Source organism: Micromys minutus (assembly GCF_963924665.1).
Source record: "Micromys minutus genome assembly, chromosome: 6".
Classification (NCBI taxonomy): Eukaryota; Metazoa; Chordata; class Mammalia; order Rodentia; family Muridae; genus Micromys; species Micromys minutus.
The window spans coordinates 44,255,597-44,281,240 of record NC_137975.1 but is presented as its reverse complement, the minus strand read 5'-3'; the positions used below and the strand labels follow the sequence as shown (position 1 = coordinate 44,281,240).

Genomic DNA, 25,644 nt, shown 5'->3' with positions numbered 1-25,644 from the left:
AGACCAGGTTCCTCTGTGTGTTCCTGGTTGTCCAGTGCCTTCTGAGTGCTGGGATTTAAGTCGAGTGCCACCACTGCTCGGCCTCCAGGTTTTTCTAATTAAAATTTTCCCATCCAAAATCTGATTACACTATCACATATGTTTCTTTTCCTTTGCATTTCCTTCACCTCTAGCTTCTGTTTTTATTTCTCCATTGGATACATCCCATAACTCTAACACTTGGCACTAGCAAGCTCCAGATAAAAGCAGATCTTAAGGCCTCCTCTTTTTCACCTCATGAAGTTTTCCCCAGAGGATCCTTGTTTCTCCCTTCTTGTATGCTTCTCCATCTCCTGTCCTGACTTGAGTTCACTCCTGACAGAGCTCTGAATAAGGCACATGTAAACATGTGTATGCACATAAATATAACAGCCATATTTAGGTGTATGACTCTTAGCCCATTTTGTAAATGTGAGGTCAGAAGAGAGTAAATAATGTGTGAGGTAAGGAACAGAGGCAAGAGGGGGTCTAAGCCTTTTGCTCCCAATCATGGTAACATACCATATTTGGAAATTAAATCTCTTATTTTATGGACAGACAGGTCAGGTGTTTCTTCACTACCACTACCACTGAATCTCATTCTGTTTGGGTCTGATAGGTCCACAGACTAAACAAACTTCACAGAAAACCAACACCATCGCTCTTAGAATAACTTCTCCGCATTCTGCACAGGTCTCCCTAGTGCACCCAGGCTGGTCTCACATTCATACCCTTGCTGAGGCTCTGGGTGTGTGCTCTGTTCCAGATTATCTCTTTTCCTATTAGCATGGTCACCCCACTGAAGCACACAGCATATTGCCAAATTCTTCAGCATGCCTGTCTTACCCATGCCCTTGCCTTCTGCCCACTGATCGTGCACTGATCTTGCATTATCTTCATTCTCACTTGACTGACAGAGTAACTTTCTAGTGGGTTCTCAACTTAAGAGCTCTCACAGAACAATGCTTAGACAGCAGAACCCTGATTAGATACCTCGAGTGGCCCATTCTGTATTATTGAATAAACTACTGAGTTAAAAAAAACTTTTGGTTAACATTTTGGTTTTTATTTGCTCTAGTAGTTGTCTATTTGGACTTCCCACTTATTCTGTTAACTGAACATTAAACAAACCATTTGAAAAATGTTTTCAGTTGACAGGAAGTAGTGTTGAACATTGTTGTTACGTCTCCGAATGTCTTTAACTGTGCTCACCTTATCTAGTAAAAGGGGGATGTTTTAACGAGCTGACTCCATCTCTGTAATAGTGTTGATGGTCATCTGCAGCAGGAAACACTTCTGTGACAAACAATGGCATAACTCCATAGACACTACTACTGCACCAGTGAAGACTGAAATAACGCAGTATGTCTTCATCCATATTCTTCTCTGACTAGTAGCCTCCCAAATATTAGGAAAAGGAGGCAACTTAAACCATATGAGCTTCCAAGCCTCAGCTCCAGGTCAGTAAGTTTTTTTTTTTTTTAACAACTTTATTTTACAAAACAAAGATAAATGTACAGATTTTAAGCATTGTTTGCATAAAATTATACATTTTTGTCAGTACTTTTTTTCAGATTTTAAAATAATTTTTACATAAAACTGTATGAATATATTTTTTAGTCAGTACTTGATTTTTTTAAAGGTTTGATAGTATGCATTGAAAACTTAATAGTTACAATGAGCATAAAGTACATGTAAAACAAAATGTAACATAGAAATAGTCAAAGTTTTCTTGTTGTATAGAGATTTTTTTTGTTTTGTTTTGTTTTGTTTTCTTTATTTCTTGAACTTCATGCAGTCTGTGAGTTGTTTCTGGGGCAGTGCGAGTCTCTGGGGTTAGCATCCCATTATCAGTGACTGCATATTATGTCTGTTCTTTTGTGACTGGGTTATCTCACTCAGAATGATATTCTCTAGATGCAGCCATTTTCTTAAGAATTTGGTTGAGCTGGAGAGATGGCTCAGTGGTTAAGAGCACTGACTGCTCTTCCAGAGGTCCTGAGTTCAATTCCCAGGAACTACATGGTGGCTCACAACCATCTGTAATGGGATCCGATGCCCTCTTCTGGTCTTTGAAGACAGCTACACTGTAGACATAAAATAAATAAATCTTTAAAAAAAAAAAAAAAAGAATTTGGTCAAGTCATTGTTTCTGGTGGGTGAGTAGTATTCCATTGTGTAAATGTACCACAATTTTTGTATCCATTCATCTTCTGAAGGACATCTGGGTTCTTTCCAGCTTCTGGCTATTATAAATAGAGCTGCTATGAACATTGTGGTGCATATATCTTTGTTGTGTACTAAGGTGTCTCTGGGGTATATGCCCAGAAGTGGAATAGCTGGGTCTTCAGGTAGTATTATGTCCAATTTTCTGAGGTATCGCCAGACTGATTTCCAGAGTGGTTGTATTAGTTTGCAACCCCAACAACAGTGGAGAAGGGTTCCTCTTTCTCCGCAACCTCGCCAGCATCTGTTGTCTGTCATCTGAGTTTTGGATCTTGGCCAATCTGACTGGTGTGAGGTGGAATCTCAGGGTTGTTTTGATTTGATTTCCCTGATGGCTAAAGATGTCGAGCACTTCCTCAGATATTTCTCAGCCATTCGATATTCCTCAACTGAGAACTTTTTGTTTAGCTCTGTACCCCATTTTTTAATAGGGTTATTTGATTCTCTGGTGTCTAACTTTTTGAGTTCTTTGTATACCTTAGATATTAGGCCTCTATCTGATGTGGAGATGGTAAAAATCTTTTCCCACTCTGTTGGCTGCCGTTTTGTTTTCTTGACAATGTCCTTAGCCTTACAGAAACTTTGCAATCTCATTAAGTCCCATTTGTTAATCTTTGACCTTAGAGCTTGAGCCATTGGTGTTTTGTTCAGAAAATTTTCTCCTATGCCTTTATGTTCTAAAGTTTTCCCTACTTTCTCATCTAATAGTTTCAGTGTATCTGGTTTAATGTGGAGATCTTTGATCCACTTACACTTGAGCTTTGTACAAGGAGATAAGAAAGGGTCTATTTTCATTCTTTTGCATGTTGAGTGCCAGTTGGACCAGCACCATTTGTTGAATAGGCTGTCCTTTTTCCATTGAATGTTTGCGGCTCCTTTGTCAAAAATCAGGTGACCACATATGTGAGGGCTCATTTCTGGATCTTCTATTCTATTCCATTGATCCACATGCCTATTTCTGTACCAGTACCATGCAGTTTTCAGCACAATTGCCTTGTAATATAGCTTGAGGTCAGGGATAGTGATTCCTGCAGATGTTTTCTTGTTGTTGAGGATGGATTTCGCTATTCTAGGTCTTTTGTTGTTCCATATGAAATTGCACATTGATCTTTCCAATTCCATGAAGAACTGGGTTGGAATTTTGATGGGGATTGCGTTGAATCTGTAGATTGCTTTTGGTAGGATGGCCATTTTTAAAATGTTGATCTTTCCAATCCATGAGCATGGGAGATCTTTCCATTTTCTGAGATCCTCTTCAATTTCCTTCTTTAGAGGTTTGAAGTTCTTGTCGTACAGGTCCTTCACTTGCTTAGTTAGAGTCACACCAAGGTATTTCATAGTTTTTGTGACAATTGTGAAGGGTACCTTTTTCCTAATTTCTTTCTCCACATGTTTGTCCTTTGAGTATAGGAAGGCTACTGATTTGTCTGAGTTGATTTTGTATCCAGCCACTTTGCTGAACTTGTTTATCAGCTGTAGAAGTTCTCTGGTGGAGTTTTTGGGGTCACTTAAGTACACTATCATGTCATCGGCAAAGAGTGATGTTTTTATCTCTTCCTTTCCGATTTGTATCCCCTTGATCTCCTTTTGCTGTCTAATTGCTCCAGCCAGGACTTTCAGTACTATGTTGAATAGGTAGGGGGAGAGTGGGCAGCCTTGTCGAATCCCTGATTTTAGAGGGATTGCTTCAAGTTTCCCACCGTTAAGTTTGATTTTGGCTTCTGGTTTGCTGTATATTGCTTTTATTATGTTTAAGTATGGACCTTGGATTCCTGTTCTTTCCAGGACTTTTAACATGAAGGGGTGTTGAATTTTGTCAAATGTTTTCTCAGCATCTAGTGAGATTACCATGTGATTTTGTTCTTTGAGTTTGTTTATATGGTGGATTACATTGATGGATTTCCTTATATTAAACCATCCCTGCATCCCTGGGATGAAGCCCACTTGGTCATGATGAATGATCGTTTTGATGTGTTCTTGGATTCGGTTTGCAAGGATTTTGTTGAGTATTTTTGCATCAATGTTCATAAGTGAGATTGGTCTGAAGTTCGCTTTCCTTGTAGGGTCTTTGTGTAGTTTAGGTACGAGGGTTATTGTAGCCTCAAAAAATGAGTTGGGTAGCATTCCATCTGATTCTATCTTTTGGAATAGTTTGGAGAGTATTGGTGTTATATCCGCAATAAATGTCTGATAAAATTCTGCACTGAACCCGTCTGGACCAGGGCTTTTTTTGGTTGGGAGGCTTTTGATGACTTCTTCTATTTCTTTAGCTGTTATAGGGTTATTTAGATGGTTTATTTGGTCCTGGTTTAACTTTGGGATCTTGTATCTGTCTAGGAATTCGTCCATTTCCTCCAGATTTTCCAATTTTGTGGAGTATAAGTTTTTTGTAGTAGGATCTGATGATTTCTTGAATTTCCTCAGTTTCAGTTGTTAGGTCTCCACTCTCCTTTCTGATTTTGTTAATTTGTATACTCTCTCTTTGCCCTCTAGTTAGTCTGGCTAGGGATTTATCAATCTTGTTGATTGAGTTCTCAAAAAACCAACTCTTGGTTTTGTTGATTTTTTCAATGGTTCTTTTTGCTTCTATTTGGTCTATTTCTGCCCTAATTTCGATTATTTCTTGCCGTCTACTCTTCTTGGGTATATCTGCTTCCTTTTGTTCTAGGGCTTTTAGCTGTGCTGAAAGGTTGCTGATGTAAGCTCTCTCCAGTTTCTTTTTGGAAGCACTTAGGGCTATGAGTTTTCCTCTCAGTACTGCTTTCATTGCATCCCATAGGTTTGGGTATGTTGTGTTTTCATTTTCCTTGAATTCTAGAAAGTCCTTAATTTCTTTCTTTATTTCTTCTTTGACCCTGCTATCGTTTAACAGAGCGTTGTTTAGTTTCCATGTGTACGTAGGCCTTTTGTTGTCTTTGTCATTGTTAAAGAGCAGCCGTAGACCATGGTGATCTGAGAGGATGCATGGGAGTATTTCAATCTTCTTATATCGATTGAGGCTTGTTCTGTGTCCAATTATGTGGTCAATTTTTGAGAAGGTGCCATGGGGTGCTGAGAAGAAGGTGTATTCTTTTACTTTAGGATGATATGTTCTGTATATATCTATTAATTCTAGTTGGTTCAAGGTCTCTGCTAGTTTTGCAGTGTCCTTGTTCAGTTTTTGTTTCCATGATCTGTTCATTGGTGAGAGTGGGGTATTAAAGTCTCCCACTATTATTGTGTGGGGTGAAATGTATTTTTTGAGCTTTAGTAGGGTTTCTTTTATGAATGTGGGTGCTTTTTTATTTGGAGCATATATGTTAAGAATTGAGAGTTCCTACTAACAGATTTCCCCGGTAATGAGTAAAAAGTGTCCTTCCTTATCTTTTTTGATAACTTTTGGTTGGAATTTTACTTTATTCGATATTAGAATAGCGACTCCAGCTTGCTTCTTGGGGCTGTTTGCTTGGAAGTTTTTTTCACACCCTTTTACTCTGAGATAGTGTCTGTCTTTGTCTCTGAGATGAGTTTCCTGTATTCAGCAAAATGCTGGATTTTGTTTATGTATCCAGTCTGATAGCCTATGTTTTTATATTGGGGAGTTGAGTCCATTTATGTTAATAGATATCAAGGAATAGTTGTTTCTGTTTCCTGCCATTATTGCTTTTGTGGGTTGAGTTGTGTCTGTGTCTTTTTCTTCTTTTAGTTTTGTTGTTTAGGAGTTTTCTTGTTTTTACGAGGCTGTATTTTCCCTCATTGTATTGGGCTTTCCACCTATAATTCGTTGTAGTGCTGGGTTAGTGGTCAGATATTGTATAAATTTTGATTTGTCTTGAAATATCTTCATCTCTCCATCTATGGTGATTGATAGTTTTGCTGGGTATAGCAGCTTGGGCTGGCACTTGTGCTCTCTTAGGGTCTGCATGATGTCTGTCGAGGCTCTTCTAGCTTTCATAGTCTCTGTTGAGAAATCGGGTGTGATTCTGATTGGCCAGCCACTATACGTTACATGACCTTTTTCCCTTACTGCTTTTAGTATTCTTTCTTTGCTTTGGGCACTTGGTGTTTTGACTATTATGTGTCGGGAGGTATTTCTTTTCTGGTCCAACCTATTTGGAGTTCTGAAGGCTTCTTTTATGCTTGTGGTCATCTCATTCTTGAGGGTAGGAAAGTTTTCTTCTACGATTTTGTTGAAGATATTTACTGTGCCTCTTAGTTGATACTCTTCTCCCTCTTCTATTCCTATTATCCTTAGGTTCAGTCTTCTCATTGTGTCTTGGATTTCCTGGACATTTTGAGTTAGGAGCTTTTTGTTTTTTGCATCTTCTCTGGCTGTTTTGTCTATGTTTGCAATGTTGTCTTCTGCCCCCGAGATTCTCTCTTCGATCTCTTGTAATCTATTGGAAATGCTTGCTTCTATAACTCCTGATTTCTTTTTTTGGTGTTCTGCCTCTAGGGTTTTCTCTTTTAGTGTTTTCTTTATTGTGTCAATTTCCATTTTAATTTCCCTCTTCTATTCCTTTATTTCTTTGGTTCTGTTTTCCTCTAGTTCTTTGAGTTCTTTGAGTGTTTTTCCTTGTTTCCTCTTTAAAAGCTTTTGAATCTTTTTGCTTTTCCTCCCGTTCTTGTTTAAGTATCTCTATCAGCATCTTGAGGTATGATTTCAGGTCTGCGTCTTCTTTTTCTGGAGTGTTTTGGCATTCCGATGTTTGCTGTTATGGGAGAGCTGGGTTCTGGTGTTGCCAGGTTGTCTTGGTTTCCTTGGGATATACTCTTTCGCTTTTCTCTTGCCATTTTGTTGTCAGTGATATGTTCTAGCCTTTCCCTTGTATCTGGTCTGTGTCCCTGGATCTCCACTGGTCCAGGTGGCAGATGGGCCCAGCCCTGTTCTATGCCTCAGGGTCGCCGGGTGGAAACAGAGGTTCCAAAGTTCTGTTCCTGGTCCCCGGATCAGGCAGGTTGGAGGGTGCGCCCCGCGTGCGCACTCCTCAGAGATCTCTCTGCTCCCCGGCCGCCCAGATCTTCCACTCACCAGTTTCTCAACCCCTAGGGGCTGGCGGTTTGCGTGGCAGATCGGTCAGTAAGTTCTTATGCAAATAACTGAAGGAGCTATATTAAGTCCCTGCTAGACAAGTCAGTGCTGTTACAGAACATGGATTACAACGTGAGCAATAGTGACAGCAGTAATCAAAGCACCTGGGACTAACTAATGATCTGAACACAGCCTGTAAGGTGAATGTTGTGCTTTCACTGAGACAGGGAGTGTTGATAGGTACCAGTTGCAAACTCAGTTTGTTAGCAACAGAACATATATAGAGAGCTGAAGAATCAACAAAGGGTCTGATGTGGAAGACTTATACAGAAATTTTCAACTGGGCTTGCCATGATGCCACAAGTCTCCACGTGTGAGACAGGCAGATGGATTGCGAAATTGAGGCCAGCTTGGGTTTCATACAAAGCTTTATCCCAATGCTTTCAAAAGCACTCTAAGCTATCTCTATACTGTGTCCTCCTATGCCAAGCATGTGCGGTGCTGAGGGTGGAACTCAGTTTTACTAACGCGCGGCAGTCAGCTGGCAAGGACTTTGAAACAGTGGCCCTTCTCAGGGACCCAGCTGTACGTATAGGCCTGTTGCTAGGACAGTACACTCCCCTTTGGAAGATCTCCAGAAGATCAGAAGAGTTTGACTGAGGGGTGATTAGCAGAACAGCTGCAGTATAATAGGTTCTAAAGGGCAGCATTGGCTAAGAATGAGCTACCTGGGCCAAGTTCTTAGCCCACACCTCCACTAACTCACTCTATGGTCTTGCAATTCCTTTTCTAGGACAGCAAAGTGGCAATTGTTTAAATCAGCACAGAACTTCCATCCTGCAATCCCACAGCATCTCTAACCACCCTAGGAAATGGTATCACAGAAGTGCAGCCCAGAGTGACCAAGGGATGACAAACTGGGGTGTCAGGTGTGAAGAACTCCAGGGGCGGCTTTCTGGGAATTTGGCAGGAATTTGACATTGGGCTAGGACAGGAAGTGGACTGTAGATGAATACAGCTGAGGAATATGTTCTTTGTATCTGGATGGGTTTTGCTAAGACCCTGACTACAGTAATCAAGAAGCCTTTGTTTATGCCTGGTTTGTTCCTTAACTACACTGTTTATGCCTTAGGACTGACCCTATTCTTAGTATGTATCTAGAATGATGTAAAAGCAGACTGGAAAAAGATAACCCACTTCAGCTTCAGCATTGTCTAGAGTCTTGTTATAGTGTTGTCTAACTGCCTTTCCTGCCTTTAGTCCTCACTTTCTCCTGGAGACCCTGCTGACTGACTGAGCAGGCTTGGTCAGTCAGGACAGCAGCACCAGGTCCTTAGGCTGTGCTTCCTTTCCACCCCACCTTCATCTGCAGACCCAAAGGACTGTAGTAGTAGTTTCTCTTTAATTCAAGCATTCTGTCACAGCTTGTGACATCAGTAATGAAATATCTTTCCATTCTATTCAATAATTACCAAAGACAGTTTGCTTAGGCTGTCATTGTAGTTACGGTGTTATGCATATACGGGATGTTTTTAGTCCCTCAAGGTCTTGATCCAGAGATTTCATATTGAGACTGTGTTTATAAGAAAGAGAGCTTGCTTTACTGACTTAAGTGTCTGGAATCCAGGTGTGGTGGCACATGTCTATGTCCCCTGCAATCTCATATTTGGGAGGTGGAAGCAGGACAATGAGGAGCTCAAAGTCATCAGCTGTGACTATCCATTTGACAGAGTCTAGAGTCACAGAAGAGAAACATTCTGGGAATGTCCGTGAAGGACTGATCATCTAGAATAGACTAACTGAGATAGAAAATGTTACAAAAATAATTTTCAACAGAAATAGAAGATAATTCTAAGATCTAGGTGGTGAAGATGACATGTAGTTCAATACAAGAGGCACTAAATGCCAAATAACAGAGCTAAACAACCGCCTTCAGCACACACATACCACAGTACAGTGAAGACACTAGACACACAGAATAAAGAAGCAGTACCGAACACTGCAGGAGAAAAGGCCCAAGTCACATATGGAGGCAGGCCAGTCAGAGCAACAGCTGCTTACTGAGTTCTACAAGACTACAATACCAACTTCGACTATTATAACCAGCAAAATTATTTATCATTATTGAAAATAAAAATTTCCCAGGACAAAAATAGACTAGTGAGCAGCGCCATGCTCCAACCACTGCTGCTCAGATGCACATATCTTTGGCTATTTGTTTAAAGGTTGATCTCACACCAAGAACCTGAAGATGGCTCTCTTTGTTCTTCTTCCTGGTGTGGCCACATTAAATAAATCTTTTTCTTTTTCTTTTCCTCCATGCTCCCCTTCCCACCTAAACAAATGAGCTATAGAAAAGTAAGAAAAGCAGACTGTGTGACCTCTAAGCCAGTTTTACAAATACTTGAGGCTGAAGACGAAGATACATGGGGAGACAGAAGAAAAACAAACAAGGACAGTTAATAGAGGCTTAAAAAATATTACAAAATCATCAGTTACAGAACACATATCTTTCAATAGTAACTGAATATTAATGATCTATATTCTCCAATAAAAAGACGGATTTGCTTCTGTACAGCAAAGGAACTTGTCAATCAAGTGAAAAAACAGCCCACAGAATCAGAGAAAATCTTTGCCAACTATGTGTATGTGTGTGAATGACAGAAGATTAGTATTTAGAATATATAGAATTAAACAAAGAATAAACTACTTAATTAACAAAGGACTAAAAGTTCTCAAGTACAAATGGCTAGTAAAAACTTTAAGATGCGTTCAGCATCCTTTGCCATCATGGGACTATCTTACCCCAATCAGAATGGCTATCATAATCATCAAGAAAATAAAGGAAAACACAGGCTGGAGAGGACTGGAAAGGGAAGCTTTCATCTCTTTTGGTGGGAGTGGAAGCTGGTGCTGCCCCTATGGCAGGCAGTGTGAAGGTTTCTCAAACACATGAAACTAAAGCTACCTCACAAGACTTCCACATCCGTGTTCACTACAGCTCTACCAACAGTAACTAGGAAATAGAAACGAGCTGTCCAGCAACTGAAGAATGGATAAAAAAATGTGGCATATATACAAAATGGAATATTAAGAAAGTAGTACAGTTATCACCAGCTGTAGGCAAAACACTATATACCAGGTCTCTAAAACCTTTCCATGCTCTGAGTGTCCTGTAGCTCAGTCAAGCTGTGTGCTAGGGTCATTAGTGTGCACTCAGATCAAGGTATTCCTGTCTTGTTCAACTAACACTGACTAGCACAACAATCCTAGGTTTGTCTACATTGCCACACAGAGCAGCGTTTTTGCATAGACTACATTTTCTCTGTCTACCCTCTTGGGCCATCTTATTGTCCTGGCTATGCTCTGGTAGATACACACGTGCAGTTGCATTTTCCACACCCTGGCTTTGTTTCTTCTGAATATGCACATCCAGAAGAACTGCTGGATTTAATTTTTGGAGAAACCTCAATACTGTTTTCCATACTGCATTCCATTCACATTCTAACAGGTAAAATGGACAGTGTGCTTTATAGTTTTATTCTTTACATTTAGGTATTTAATCCATTTTGTTTTTTTCATGATGTAAGATTACCATGTTTTTTAAGTACCATTTACTGAATAGCCTATTCTTTATAAGTATTCTCCGCATCCCTTGTGAAAACTCTGTGAGTGAATACGTATGGGTCTATGCTTAAATACAGTATGTCACTATGTAAGATGTTAGAATATTGCAGCCTGGTAAGTACTTTCCTCTCTTAGTCTACTCAAATTGCCATTCTGGCAAGTGGGTTTCTGTATTTTGTACAATTTCTAGTTGCCTTGTTTTTTTTGTACATGAATGCACACATTTCACATACACATTTCTCTCACATGCGTGCACACATGGAAGGGGGTAATACATTGCCTATAAGCTATACATACTATCTACTGTAAACACACCCCTTCCCTGGGGTTCTGGTCCTTGGCCAGAAGTCCCCAGTCTCCTGTTCCTAACTGCCATCCTGGTCTTGCCAGCCACACACTGATGTGACTACTGTTCCTGAACTTGATCTATTACTTCTTGGAGCTCATGTTTTCTTCTTTGATGCATCCTTTTTTTTTTTTTTTTTTTTTTTTTTTGCTAGAGAATAACCTCAGGTATACCCTCTCACAGATAAATTGTTCTAAATTTAGAACACATCTTAGAACTGTAAAGGAACTGTTTCTCTGCCTCCCAGAGTCTCGTAGCTTAGTCTCGGTGCTCACAGATTTCGTCATCTTCTCCATGTATTCCTCTGGTTTTGGAAAGCTTACTAAGTGGCTTAAGCCAAGTCCTCAGTTTGATCTTCATCCTCATGGAAGCAGAGAATCAAAACAAACAAACAAAAACATCCTACAGGATGTCCTCTGACTTGCAAACATGTCATGGCATGCATATTCATGCATACACAAAGATTATATAAAAGTAATGAAAATCTCAGAACAGTAGAAAAGATTCCACATTGATTCTTGAAACAATCGTCATAAATTACAATAAAAAAATAAGTTGAAGAAAATTCCCCTAGTATATGCAAGGTCAATGACTAAGAGTAAATAGCTCCAAACCCACATTTCTTTATTAAAAGAGAAATAAAAACCTTCTGCATTAATTACTTTTAATATTCATCAGAATTCTCATCAGGCCAAAAAGAAAGATTAAGTAATGGACCTGTAATCCTATCACTGATTTGGAAAGCCGAAACAGAATGACTATCACACGTTTGTATTGGTGATGATTTAAAATAAAAAGCAGAAAATATCAAACAACAACAAACAGAATAAGTTGTAACATCAGAGTGAGTGACATCATCACTGTGATAAATCAAATGAGCTAGCAGCTCATCCAGCAGGACATGGTATAAAGCAACAGGTGTTCCAAAATGACATGTTGTTGAAGGTTGTGAGATGGAGAACGGAGGAAAACAGGGGTAGGAAAACAGACCAGGCTGGACCATGGAGAAGAGAGAAAGCAGTAAGCTGGCAGCTTAGTAAAGAAACAAAAAGGTTATTAGTCCTCATCATTGTCAGAACTTTAGGTAGGACTACTCTGCTGATAAAAATAATAATGACATATCTTCAAAATAACACAAAACTATATTTTTAAGTTACAGATAACCATAGGCTTCTTGACCTTGAGAAGACATCACATGAACACCATACAAACTCTCCCACCATGCATCTCTTGCCTCTGTGGCAGTCCCAGCTAATGACAAGGGGACTTCAGTACCTGCACTCCTCATGGGAAGACCTGTACGCTTCTTGTATTACACTTTGGCATTAATTATAAAAGTTAAATCTAGCCACCTGGCTTTTGTTTTGCTGTCTACCTAGGCCTTTTCTAAACAAGCAGAAACCCTCCTCTCAGACTGTTATCATAAACAGAATGTGAGAGATTAGTGGGCTGAAGAGCACCAGGGTCAGCTTACAACCTTTAAGGAACAAGAAATCTGATGCTCTCTGACCTTAACTTAGAAGCTTGCAGTTAATAATCACATTAAAGTGGTTTTACATGCCAGACAGTTTTTGTTTCCTTTGTTGTTTTTACAACTGGAGTGTCCTTTGTGGTTACTAAAATTATATGCCAAAAGGCATGTAATTAACATTTAAAATATTTAAGCCTCAATAAAGTTGGCCTTACAGTTTACCTGAGTTAAAAATACTTTATGTCAAAAATTTTAATACTAAAATATTGCTTGTATTTGCCAAGTTAAATTTAACAATTTAACTCTAATTATCGCAATTAATATACTGATTCTTTTTTAAAGTAAGAAATAAAATAGTCTTTTACTAGAATCTGACAGCCTAAATAAAGAGCCACAGACTCCAGCACTGCCACACTCTCACCTTTTCCAGGAAGGGTCAACTGTTTCTGGAAGAACAGAAGCAAGCCTGAAGCTACACATTTGGCAGGCAAAAAAGGTCAAAAAGCAGCTGTGCAGCCTGGGGCTGGTGCCAAGAGATCAGGTCAGTGTGCAGGGTAAAGGGGATGGTGACCACCAAAGGAACCTGGCTCCTCCTCCACAACCACAAATCTAATTAACACTGCAAGCCAAAAGGAAGTGTAGGTGACCTCTTACAGTGTGATTAACTTTCACTTAACAACCCACTAAAGGAACTGTACCAGCTGAACCCACTCCAGCTGCCTTAGTGTAGTTCACAAGTTATTCTTGGGGTTGCTGAAACAAGTTGGCTAAGGGCTTTTCAGAGGTGGCTCAGCAACTAAGAGCACTGGTTACTCTTCACAGAACTGGGATTTAATTCCCAGCACCCACATGGTAACTCACAACTGTTTATAACTCTAGCCCCAGGGGAGGGATCTGTCTCTTCTGCTGGATTCCTTGGGTATCCGGCCTGATGAATGTGGCGTATAGACACACATAAGCAGGTGAAACTCCCATACACATAAAATAAGAAAACAAAACTAAAATATGACCAAGATACATTATTTATGTGTATGAAATTGTCAAAGAATAAATATAAATAATTTTTTAAAGAGCCAGCTGAGTCTTCAGAATCCTGTTTGTTTTGTTGTGTTCTCAGAGAATATCTCTGCTCTCACATGTTACTAAATGCATAGTGAGGTTGAAGGCATGGTACAGTGTGGCAGGTCGTGACATAGTTCTCCTATGATGGCATCTCAGGAGGCCACAAAAGTTTAGATTTATTAATTATTTGCACAGTGCTTTTAATTTTGTGAAGAGAAGATATCATGAAGTGTGTGCAAACATACATACTCAGAGTCAGTGAACCACTTCATATGAAAAAGTACTGCAGATATAAAATCAGCCTCCCCAGAAGGCTGGGTAAAAGTAATAGGTAAGTAAGACACACAAGCAAAGGTTTAAAAAGAAGCCTCTGCAGCAAGACCACTCTTGTAAATTCAGTAAACTCTATGGGGCTGGCTGGTGAGATCTTGTAAAACTCCACCATCTTTTTCAGCCTTCAATTTTTACCTTATAAGAAGACACTAAACTAACATTATTATTTTTCTTTACACAATCTAGTTAAAAGTTTTGGGCTCTATAAAACAGTATTTTTAGAATGTTTAAAAATGATTTTAGCAACTAAAAATACGATGTTTAAAATATTAATAGCCCTGGAATATCTTAATGTGGTTATACAGTTGTACCATTCTTTACAAAATACCTTAAAATAAGAAACTGAAACATGTATCTCAGCAGTGCATTTAGTAGAAATGCAATTCTCTATGAGTTAAAGATAACTGGTCACTCCACAAAAGTGCAGAAATGATGTTACTAGGTACAATTTGTATAAGATGGTCACACTTAAATAAATATATGTGTGTGTGTGTGTAAATATATATGTAATTTAAAATTTTCAAAGCAAGTCCCAACAAAGGAACTGAGGAAAAGAGATAAAATAAAAAGTTGACAATGCTTTTTAAATATATATATACTTCTAAATTAAAAACACAGAAGTTTACTACGAGTAGTAAGCTCTAGCAATTATAACATATTCTCATTATTTTGGTAGCTGTGTTTTACTAGTGAGCTCATTAAAATGTGTGTACATTGTAAAAAAGACCTAGAGGCATGCTAACTGAATTAAAGAGGAAATTTAAATTTTGCTGTTAGTAACTCTTTTCAGAAGCTTTATACCAACAAGAGTATGTAAAGGAAATTTAGTAAAGGTTATTTACTACTATTTATACAAATAACAGTTTGATAACTGATACAGGAGTTTCTTCCTGACTTCTAATTAGATGTTGGGAGACAACCTGGCACACATCAAGTGCTCTACTCTAGTTTTCCGGAATGAAAACATCTACAGTGCTATGTAACAAGGTTCTTGGGCTATACTTTGTTTTCTAGGTGTTCAGTACGGCCATTCACACATACATTCCAAAATGAATGGTCAGCACCATCCTGGAAAGAAGGCAAACTCTCTGTCTGCACCACAGACTTGAGTGCTCATTTCATTAACCTAAACCACCTGTCTAAATACACTAGCAATCTGTACTTGAGTGCTAAGGCTGAAATACAACCTCTCTAATTCTGATCAGTTTGAAAACTGTCTTTTCCACTATTAAAGGGTCAATATAAACACAAAGTCTAATACTGTTTTCTATGATTAGGTTTCAGTAGCTTCAGTCTCCGAACACTACAATTCTTTCACACAGCTTTCACTGTGGAGAAGGGGATGGATTCACATCTGCTTTTTGCTTATTTCATTAATGGTTCATGCCTAGGTCCTTTCTCCACAGATAACCCAGGACTCATCTAAGTCTGCTCCTGCATAGTTGGCTTGTTCCTGTTCATCACTCCCCAGACAATGCAAATCTCAGTGAACTCACATCTGTCACAGATCGACCCAACTCATGGGCAATCTTTTCCCATCGACCTGGGGTTCCTCCTGGGAACTTAACCATACTTCTTGTCAGCTGACTGAGGTCCTCTTCTGTCCATTCAGGTGCCTACAAAACAGTAAACAAAGTTTTAAGAAACTGGAAAGATGTTACTATAACATCAACATGCCTGTGAAGCAGATTATTGGCAGAACCCTTTCTGCAGTGACCAACAGTTACTGAACATGTATCCAGGCTTAGTCAAAGCTGGGGCAGCATCTTTAACCACAGGATAGAGTCCCAGCAGAATCTGTAAGAGTTTTGCATGCATATAAAAAAACAGAAGTAGCGCATAATGTAAAACTATGCTTTTGAAGATACTTTCAAAAAGACCAATTTTATACTAAAATAAAAAACATTATCAAAGTCCATAAAAATTCTTGCTACAAAATGTAGTGCTGCTCATATAACTCACATGATATGACTAGTAAGATTTTAAAGTAAAAACATACTTATAAAATGGTTTTAAAAGTATATATGAAAATCTGAACATGAAAAAGCATTGATTGAGAATCAGAACTGTACAAAATTACAAGTCTTGCTCATTCTATGTAACAATGATGATGTAAGTGTTTAATTTGCCAAATGCTAGCATTCTGTAAAACTTGGGAACAAGATTAGGAAGTCTTTCACCATGTTGTGAGCCATCTAGTCTCTGCAAAACTTTTGATGTTGCAATAGTGAAAACACCTCAAACATTTAAAAAAAAACTTGCAAAACAATTCTAGCAGCAACATATTACTGAATAATGGTCAAAACCTAAAACTGAGGAAAGAAACAAATCATGGCTAAATACAAAAAAAATATGACAACTACGTTCTAGCATAAGCTATCAGAGGCAGTAGCTACTCTGGCATCAAACAATGAAAGATGAAGGAAGCCCACTCCATTTTTCTTTAATGAGAAAGAAAGAAAGAGAGAAGGAATGGGGGAGGGGGTAAAGAAAGGTAGTGGGAGGAAATCTCAGAAACAAATACCTTTTCTAATCACCATTTCCGATAATGAACAGGCAGACATCAGGCAGTTTGCATTACAGAACCATCAGCAGAGAACAACAGTCAGAGGTGAGTGACCCCAGAGACTATCTCCACAGCTCCAGCAAAGCCTCTCCATGACACTAATCCTTCCTGTCATTCCCCCACTGTGCTCTAACCACGCTGACGTCGGCCTGCCTCACTGCAAGCCTAACGGGCCCTTCCTGACTTTTTACTGTCTCCCCCAATCAATGGTTCAAGCATGCTCTTTTCACCGTGTCCAAATGGCAGCTTCACTCATAATCAAAGTGCACTGCCCCTGTTAAAGGGCTTTCCGACAGGCTCTCCTATTTGCATTCATTTGCAAAGCAAACTACTTTTATTCACTTTGTTCTGCTATCAAGAATGTTCCTTGAAGCAGATAAACTGGCATAAATACAACCTGCCACTTAGGAGTCAGTAAATAATAGCCAATACTAAGGAGGATTTTATCAATCATTCTATTTTGTACCCACTAAAGGCTGAAAGCCTCAAACATATTCATCAGTACAGCCTCTACAATACATGCACAAATCACTTAGATAAAAATGTAATCTACACTGGATCTGGCTAGCATTTCTTTGGTATTTAGTGAAGATCAGAAATTTAATTCTTTGTATCACTTGAGCAAAAACTTACACGAAGGGGTTTTCCTTCCTTTTTGCCTCATTTAACAAAAAAAAAAAAAAAAAAAAAAAAAAAAAAATGTGTTATTTACATATCATTTAGAGAAACAAATTAAATTTTCAAAGAAATACTACTTACTGATAAACCCCTAAACTCTAATGCAAAAGGAAATACAGAAAGGGCAAAGCTAGAGGAGAATTTAAATATAAGCTAGAAGTGCAAAAATCAAGCCATGAAGAATATTAAGATCTTCACTGAAACAGACTCAGAGTCAAAGAATACCAGTGTGCTGTGCTCTCAAGATGTCTGCATTAGTTTAAATAGACAGCTGTGCAAAACCTCAGTTTTTAATAAGCTAATTGTTCAAATATCCTACATATATTAACAGTGGATATTAAAAGCCAACTGGGTTTTAATTCCTTGTTAATGAGTCTACAAACATAGCACTACTGTATTCCTGGGAAGGCAACATTTTATCTAGAGCAAATGCCTGCATGGAAAACCTGAAGAAGAAAAACCACTGACTGCCTCGGCACACTCCTCTTGGTTTAGTTATTTCGTGGCCATGTTTTTACAGTTATTGACAAAAGATGGAACCCAAGTGTGGCCTTTGAACTATTCATCATTCCCTCTCCTACAGCTGCAAGGCACTTTGGTGAATGTGTAATTCCTCAGCAATAGTTAGTGGTGTCTTTAAAGGAACAAGCTCAGTGTGACTCAGCTACTCCAGCAGCCATGAGGGTGGCCATGGTGTGAATGTATTCTCCCTGTTCTAATGCAGAGCCGACTGTAGCTGTGAATTCAAATGAATGCAGAAGCAGACTGCTTTGCCACTTAAAACCATGTGTGTCCAATATTACTGAAACACTGGGCCAAAAATTCATCTCTACAGTAAAGTAATGGAAGATACCACATGGTGTGGGGACAGCTGTTGTGACTACACAAGCATCCCAATTTTGCATCAGAAAAGCCCCACTATGGGAATAAATCTCCATACTGAATACAAAATAAAAAGTAAGTTTTCGAATTATTCAGTAGTTTATGTAATGGTCCCCAAATAAAAACAAATAGGAACATTTAAATTGTTCAAACTTGAACATTTAAATTATCAAAAATAGTCCTTTGGGATGGATTTTTGTCATAAAACCTGCTATGTTCAAAGACGTGGTGCCTCTGAAATCTTTAATGTCCTTGGATCACAAGGGCTTGTGTCAAGGGGGAGCTTGTGGCTGTGTTTATAGAACCTATATGCAGCATTTCCCCTCCAGCTTTAGACCACAGGCTCTGAAGTACAAGGTACTATGTGATTTATTTGGCTAAAACATTATGGATACATTAAAAAAATACTTACTACTTGTTGCATTCTCATATTTTTGGTAGAAGGTCCTTTCCTATTCAAGTTAAATCTTTATACTGAACCACTTTTAGTTGGTTTGGTTCACTCAGCATCTTAGGAATCTCACTTGAGAGAATACTGTCACACTGTCCACGGGTTAAAATGTCAGCTGTACAGCTGTAACGTGGACAGTGTCCCTCTAACTATTTTGTACAGTTTTAGGATGTTTTGGCTTTCAGTTATTTAATTTCCTTTCTGACTTAAAAGTAACTGTGACAATCGTCTGTGTGAAACAACGGTATGATAAGAACAACAAAACTGAAACCAAACCATGTCAAATGTCTTCACTCTGAGGCCCTTCTTTGTGTCTTACAGACAGCCATCTTCCCACCACCCACACGGGCTCACCATGGAGCTGCTCCCAGCCTATCACAACCTCTGCTTCCAAGAGCTGGACACAGCAACATGAAGACCAGAGCAGACCCTGGACAAACCTCCACTCAGTGGTAAGCAAAAGTGCTCCACTAAGATAAATCCATCAAGACTACATCTGTGTGGCTCTTGCCCAAACCTGACAACTTATCTTGGAATGAATCATACTGCTCCACCTGGGCTATTTCCTTGCTCACTTCTGGAAGTCTGACTTTCTGTGGAGCTCTGCTGACACCCTGCCGCTCTGCTTCTTTCTCAGGAGCCGACTGTTGCCATTCCTATCAGGTCAACAAAGCTGCACCCCACGACTGTGGAGCCTGGAAGTAATTTCTCATGGTTTTAGTCTTCCAGACTGTTTGCAGCCAGCCAACAATATACCTTTCACTGCTAAACCACTCAGGAGGCCAGGAATCAAAAATGCTTGATGCAACCTCCATGTTCCCTATTGCTTCAACAGGAATCTGGGATTGTTGAGTATTGGAAAGACTTCCTCAAACACCATCAACTAAAAAAGTTCTGACTCTAAGCAGAGGCAGGTAAATCTCTCTGGGTTTAAGGCCAGTCTGGTCTACATAGTGAGTTCCAGGACAGTCCAAGATATATAATATAAAAACCAAAACAAAACAAAAAAAATTAACAAAAATTCTCACTACCTCTCTCACTTTTTCCTTTTCTTTATATTTTGGAAAATAAACGTTCCGAGAAAGAAACCTGTTCCTTTTAGCTTCTTTCATGATAATCAAGGGGTTATCATTTTTGACTGGCACGACCTCCTTTGTTTCCTGATGGCAGCCACAGGCCTGCCAGGTTGGTCTATCATTGGGGTAACAGCATAGCAAAAGGTATAAGAAAATCAACGTAGTCCTGGTTTAGTCACTTCGAATTTCTTGCAGGAAGGAGTCACAACATCCCAGTTAATGCTCATCTGGCTTAATATACTTGCCAATACATACATAAGTAAGGCATCTAACTAAAGTCTGTAATTTGTATAAAACATGTTTTCTTCTTGTACCTCTTTAGAGTCTGTTATCCAGAGTGCATAAAGAGTTTTCCTGGGCTGATGAGATGGCACTTATGCAAATCTGGTCACTTGAATTCCATTTCTGGCTCCCAGGCAAAACAAAGTATAAAAGGAGAGAGAGGACAAAGCTTCCTTATGACATCCACACATACATGCCTCCCATCCACACAGCTTAAACTAAGATTTTAATGTTTTTTTTATATTTTATGTGAGAATATTTTTTCTGCACATATATATCTACACCATGTGCATGCTATGTGCCCAAGGAGGTCAGAGTATTGGATCCCCTAGAACTGGAATTACAGATAACCACCATGTGGGTACTAGGAAGTGAATCTAGGTCCTCTGCAAGTGCTCTTAACCACTGAGCCATCTCTACAGCCTACCTCCCCAAAAGAATCCTTATTACTAATAAAACAGTTAACCCATTTTAAAATGGGGCAAGGCGCATTTCCCTACCATGACTAGGGACACTATCTAGCAACAGGCATCCAGGCAATTAGAATCCTTCTGCTCCTTCTTCTGCAATTTTTCCTGAGCCATAGATATAGGGGTTGCACTGCAGACATATAGGTTAGGGTGGGGCACCTCACCTTTTTGCATTTTGACCAGTTGTAGATCTCTTTAATAGTCTCTGCCCATTGGTAAGAAGTGAGAACTTGTATTTCTTTATGGGCATAAGGACAAGTGTTGAAAATGGTTCCCCATATAAGACCAGTACAAGGAATGACACCATTAGCCTACATGGCAACACAGGAGGGCAATGCCAAATGGCCCTCACCTAGAGGAAGAGCTAGAAATGGTCAATAGCTTCTGAGAAATAGAGAATTAACTTGCTCCAGGGATGAGTTCCTGCATATCAAGTCTAATATCAAGTCATCAGCCCTGGCTATACACATGCATAAGCAACACTAAGTAGATTCAGTAGGTTGTACACCCCCCACACACCCAACACATGCACACAGCCCAACAATAATTGAAAGACACAATAAATTGGAGAGGGAGGGGTGAGAGTGATTTAATATCTACTAACAGATTAAAAAGGAAGACCATGCACATTGTAATCACAGTAACTTTGCTTTGGGGTCTAAGGAAGAATGAGAGACAGAAATAGGGCTTCAGTAGTGTGGGTGGGTAACAAGTCACAGGCTTTGCAGGCTTCTTGTTTGTTTTTTTTGTATATTTTGAGACCAAGTTTGTATAGCCTGGCTGTTCCGGTACTCTCTCTGTAGAGCAACCAGGTTGCTTCAAACTCAGATTTGCTTCCTTCTGCCTCCTGAGTGCTGGAATTAAAAGTGTGCACTACCATTGCCTGGTTTAGGCTAGCAGGCTTGCTAGTTTCCTTCCTTCCTTCCCTCCCTTCCCTTCCTTTCCCTTCCCTTCCCTTCTCCTCCCATCCTCCCTCCCTTCGTTCCAAGACAGAGTTATAGGCTTATTAACTGACACTATGCAGACTCTTTTTTTAAAAAAATAATTTATTTAGTTTGTATGTACACTGTAGCTGTCTTCAGACACACCAGAAGAGGGCATCAGATTTTATTACAGATGGTTGTTAGCCACCACGTGGTTGCTGGGAATTGAACTCAGGACCTCTGGAAGAACAGTCAGGGCTCTTAACTGCTGAGCTATCTCTCCAGCCCTATGCAGACTCTTAAATGCGTCAATATATTCTCTATTCAGTCCTCAATGTAACCTTAAAAAGGTGGCTATCCTGTTGTGCATGAATAAATGTTCCCCATTTCCTAAAGCAAAACAACAACAACAACAACAAACCCAAGCATCCAAGTTCCTCTCAAGGGCATCTAAAGATTGGGCACCTGGAACCCATTCTACCTCTCCAGTTTTATCTCATCTTAATTTCTGCCTCAGATAGCTCCAGCTAGCTGAAACTACTAGCTCTAAATACTCAGACTATATCGTATCTCTGACCCTTTGAAATACTTGCTTTTTGTTCAGAATGTACTGTTCTAAACTGCCTACACAGGAACTCCTCTTTTTCCAAGAACTGTTGTCTCTGAGAAACCTTCATAACTCTCTAGGGTACTTATATTAATCCTGCTAGGTTCCCTCCATACCATTTGTACTTTTATTAAAAATGACTGCATTATACTTTGATGGTTTCCTTCTATAACTGTTTCTAAGTATAATCATACCCCTTTTGATTTTTATGTACACATCCTCAGTGGCAACAAATTATAAAGTCAGCAGATAATTGTTAAGTTTTGGGGAATAAAATAGAAGAATTCATAAAAATTAGACTGTGACTAGGTAGGAAAGTAAGTTCAAGATGCACTAAACGTGGACAGCTCTAAGTAGTGAGGATGATGACAACTCTAGCCAAACCCACAGTGATGGGAGCACAGAGCAGTCAGAGATCAACCAGAGAAGATGCTCAGTTTCAAGGGACATTTTAATTTATAGATTTATAGCTTTTAAAATTAGAACTGATCTCAAGAGAACAACTACTTTGTCTTCAGGCAGAAAATTTTCTGTATTATCCTACTGGGGAAAAAGCTGAAACCAAAAGAAATGGAAGAGATTTAAAAAATATATTGGGGCATATGATTGATAAATGCTATAGGGAAAATTAAATATCAGTTGTATTTTTATCTATTCTACTTTACAGTGGTGCATGTAAGTATTTTTCATAGGTCATAACTAATATTCAATATAATGGCACGTGATTCTTGGGCCACTAGAATCTATCTCTTTAAAGCATAAAACTTCACATTTTTAGAAATTGTATTTGCTTAAAATAGATACATTTCAATTAGAACTATTCTAGTCCTATGCCCTATTTTCCAGCAAGAAGAAATGGAAACTTACAAAAATTGAGAAAACCTTAAATTCACTGTGCTAGGAATAACAGTGCTAGGAGAGTCCTGAGGCTTCCCAGTTTCAGCTCAATAATCCATCAGCAGCTCCTGAGGTTACGAATCAATGTGTGAATATTGAAAAGAAAATCTGCACCAAGACAAATCATTGGAAATGACTATCTTCAATATTTATACAAGGTTAGGTAGTGTTACAATGACACTACCTATTTATAGGACGTTATCATAATTTATATGACATTATTGTCAGGATAAGATTTGCAAGTTCTATAAATTAAGATAAACTACTTTTATCTTAGGAAATAATTTCCAGTTTTATTGCATATAAAGCTGAGAGCTGCTTTGTGGTAGCAGTGGAAACAGCTAACATTGCTTTAACTTCTGAGTAAAAACTTCTGTTTCTATAGAAAAGCAAGTGAGTTTAATCTGCCATGTACAAGAGCTGGTTAGTAGAAACCTTTAGCTTCTCATAATGCTCCCAATTTGTTTCTTCCAAATTAGCCAGTGATCCATTAACATCATTAGTGTGAGCTGGTTGTTTGTTGGACACAATCAAAGAATATTTTTGTTTGCATTTACCTGTTGATATGTTTGCTATACTAAGTTAAAATTCTCAAGTATTAAAACAGATGAAAGGGCTGCAGATAGTTAATAGCCTTGGCTGCTTTTCCAAAGACTCCATCTGGATATTATTCCCAGCACCCATGTGCTGCTCACAACCATTTGTCACTCTAGTCCCAGAGGATCCAACAGTCTCTTCTGGCCTCTGCAGACATTGTATTCACATCATGCACACAATGCACACACATACATGCAGGCAAATCACCCATATACATAAAATTAATTAAAAAACACATAAAAGAATAGTAAATTGCTTACACTGGGAGAAAAACCCAATTGATTAGCACTATTTAAATGTGAATAGAGAAATATCACAAGCCAGAAAGTTAATATAGAATAAGAGAAATATGACAATTTATTAGCTTTTTCTAGAGACTGTGGAAAACAGAGTTAATGAGTGAGAAATCACAACTGAGACTGCAATGTTGAAAAATGGAGTTAAGTTGTGCTACACAGTATGGATGCCATCAAAGCCGTGTTCTATGACCTGACACCTGGTGTACTGTCCCTATTTTCCGCATCTGTAGCTTTCATCTGAGGGCCATTTTGTAGATACAGACACTGGTCATGAAGTGACTGGGACAAAACGGGAAAATACCTACAGTGCAGCACTCGTCACTCCTGTGCAGGTTGAACAGTATTCTATTATACACAGATACACACCACGGTCTGCCTATCCATTCATCTTTTGATGGACATCTGAGGCAGTCTCTCTTTGATGGGACATGTGCACATTTTTTGGGCATGTTTTCAGCTCAAACCATATTCCTATAGTTTTATGGAATGGATTTTATTAGCACACAAAGTAAAAATTAAAGAATTATGTAGAAAAAGTTTTAACTGGATCATAAAAGGCAGAATAAGATCACATCAACTGTTGGGAACAGACCTGGCATAAACTGTACTACATTATTCTAATGCTGAGATTGTCATTATGGGTAATCATTGAAGATTGGCAAAGAGCTTACAGCAACTATTTGGGAGAAATTAACAGCAACTATTCTAAAAGCAAACATCTTCAGCTTATGGAAAGAATTAATTGTATGCTACCACATACTGTAAAAGGACCATCAATTCCTGAAGCTCCCACATTCTATACTGACACAATTCTCTTGGGAATGGCAGGCTAGAAGTTAGACATTTGAAAAAAAAAAAAAAAAAAAAAAAAAAAAAAAAAAAAAAAGGAAGAAGAAGAAGAAAGAAAAAGAAAGAAAAAAAAGTAATTCAAAGCCCATATACTTCAGTTCAAAAATCAAGAGCTGTGTGCAATTCTTACATTATTACTAGATTTTCCTGAAACCTTTAATGTAGTTACTGACTCTCAATATGCAGAATGAGTTGTTTTGCTTATAGAAACTCCTGAGTTTAGTCATGATAACTCATAATTAACCTTATGTAACTGCAACAGGCAATCTGAAATAGAAACTATCTGTTATACATCAGCCATATTTGGTCTTATTTAGTCTTTTTAGGTCCATTAGGACAAAAAAATGAAAAAAAATTGACCAATTATTAATAGGAAATATGTTAGACATCTCAAAATGTCATGAAAAACACTATGTTAATAGTAAAGGTTTAAAGAAAAAATTCCTATTACTTCAAAACAAGCTAAGAAAATTAAAAAGTTCTCTAATTGTTCTTTCTTCCATTACCTGCTGTAAGCAACCCTAGGGGTATATGTGTTTCGTTTTGCAGAATCTGGAAAACTAAAGTTTGAATACCATTGCAATGATACATACTCAGGGTTCCAACTGACAACTGGTGTGAGTACTGACAAGGCTGACTCTGTAACCACATATTGCCGAGAGGCTGTCATGGTTACCGTACAACCTAAGGGCTGACAAGACTGGAATGGCATATTCGTTACCATATCACACAGCCACATATTCCCACAAAGTGGGTGGAAACTTTTAGCTTTTTACACAATGAGTGTAACTTTTAACATACTAAAAGATACAATCAAAATATAATTCAAAACATTATACAGCTAATTAATTAAGTGCCATAAGAATCCATACCAAAAAAGACCCTTCTCGAATGAGTTTGTTAAGAAATACAGTGGAAAGGGACCCTCCAGTGAATGGCCTAATGACCTACAGGGAGAGATGTGGAACTGTAG

At 38.7% G+C, this 25,644-nt stretch overlaps 1 protein-coding gene across 1 annotated transcript in view; it reads right to left on the bottom strand.

Annotated features, from left to right (window-relative positions):
• The window catches only part of DNAJC1 (DnaJ heat shock protein family (Hsp40) member C1), a 154,012-nt gene that overhangs the window by 8,885 nt on the left and 119,483 nt on the right, over nucleotides 1-25,644 (bottom strand). Inside the window, exon 9 of the mRNA XM_080918293.1 lies at nucleotides 15,591-15,710. Coding sequence (XP_080774419.1) covers nucleotides 15,591-15,710 — 120 coding nt within the window. The remainder of the gene's footprint in view (nucleotides 1-15,590; nucleotides 15,711-25,644) is intronic.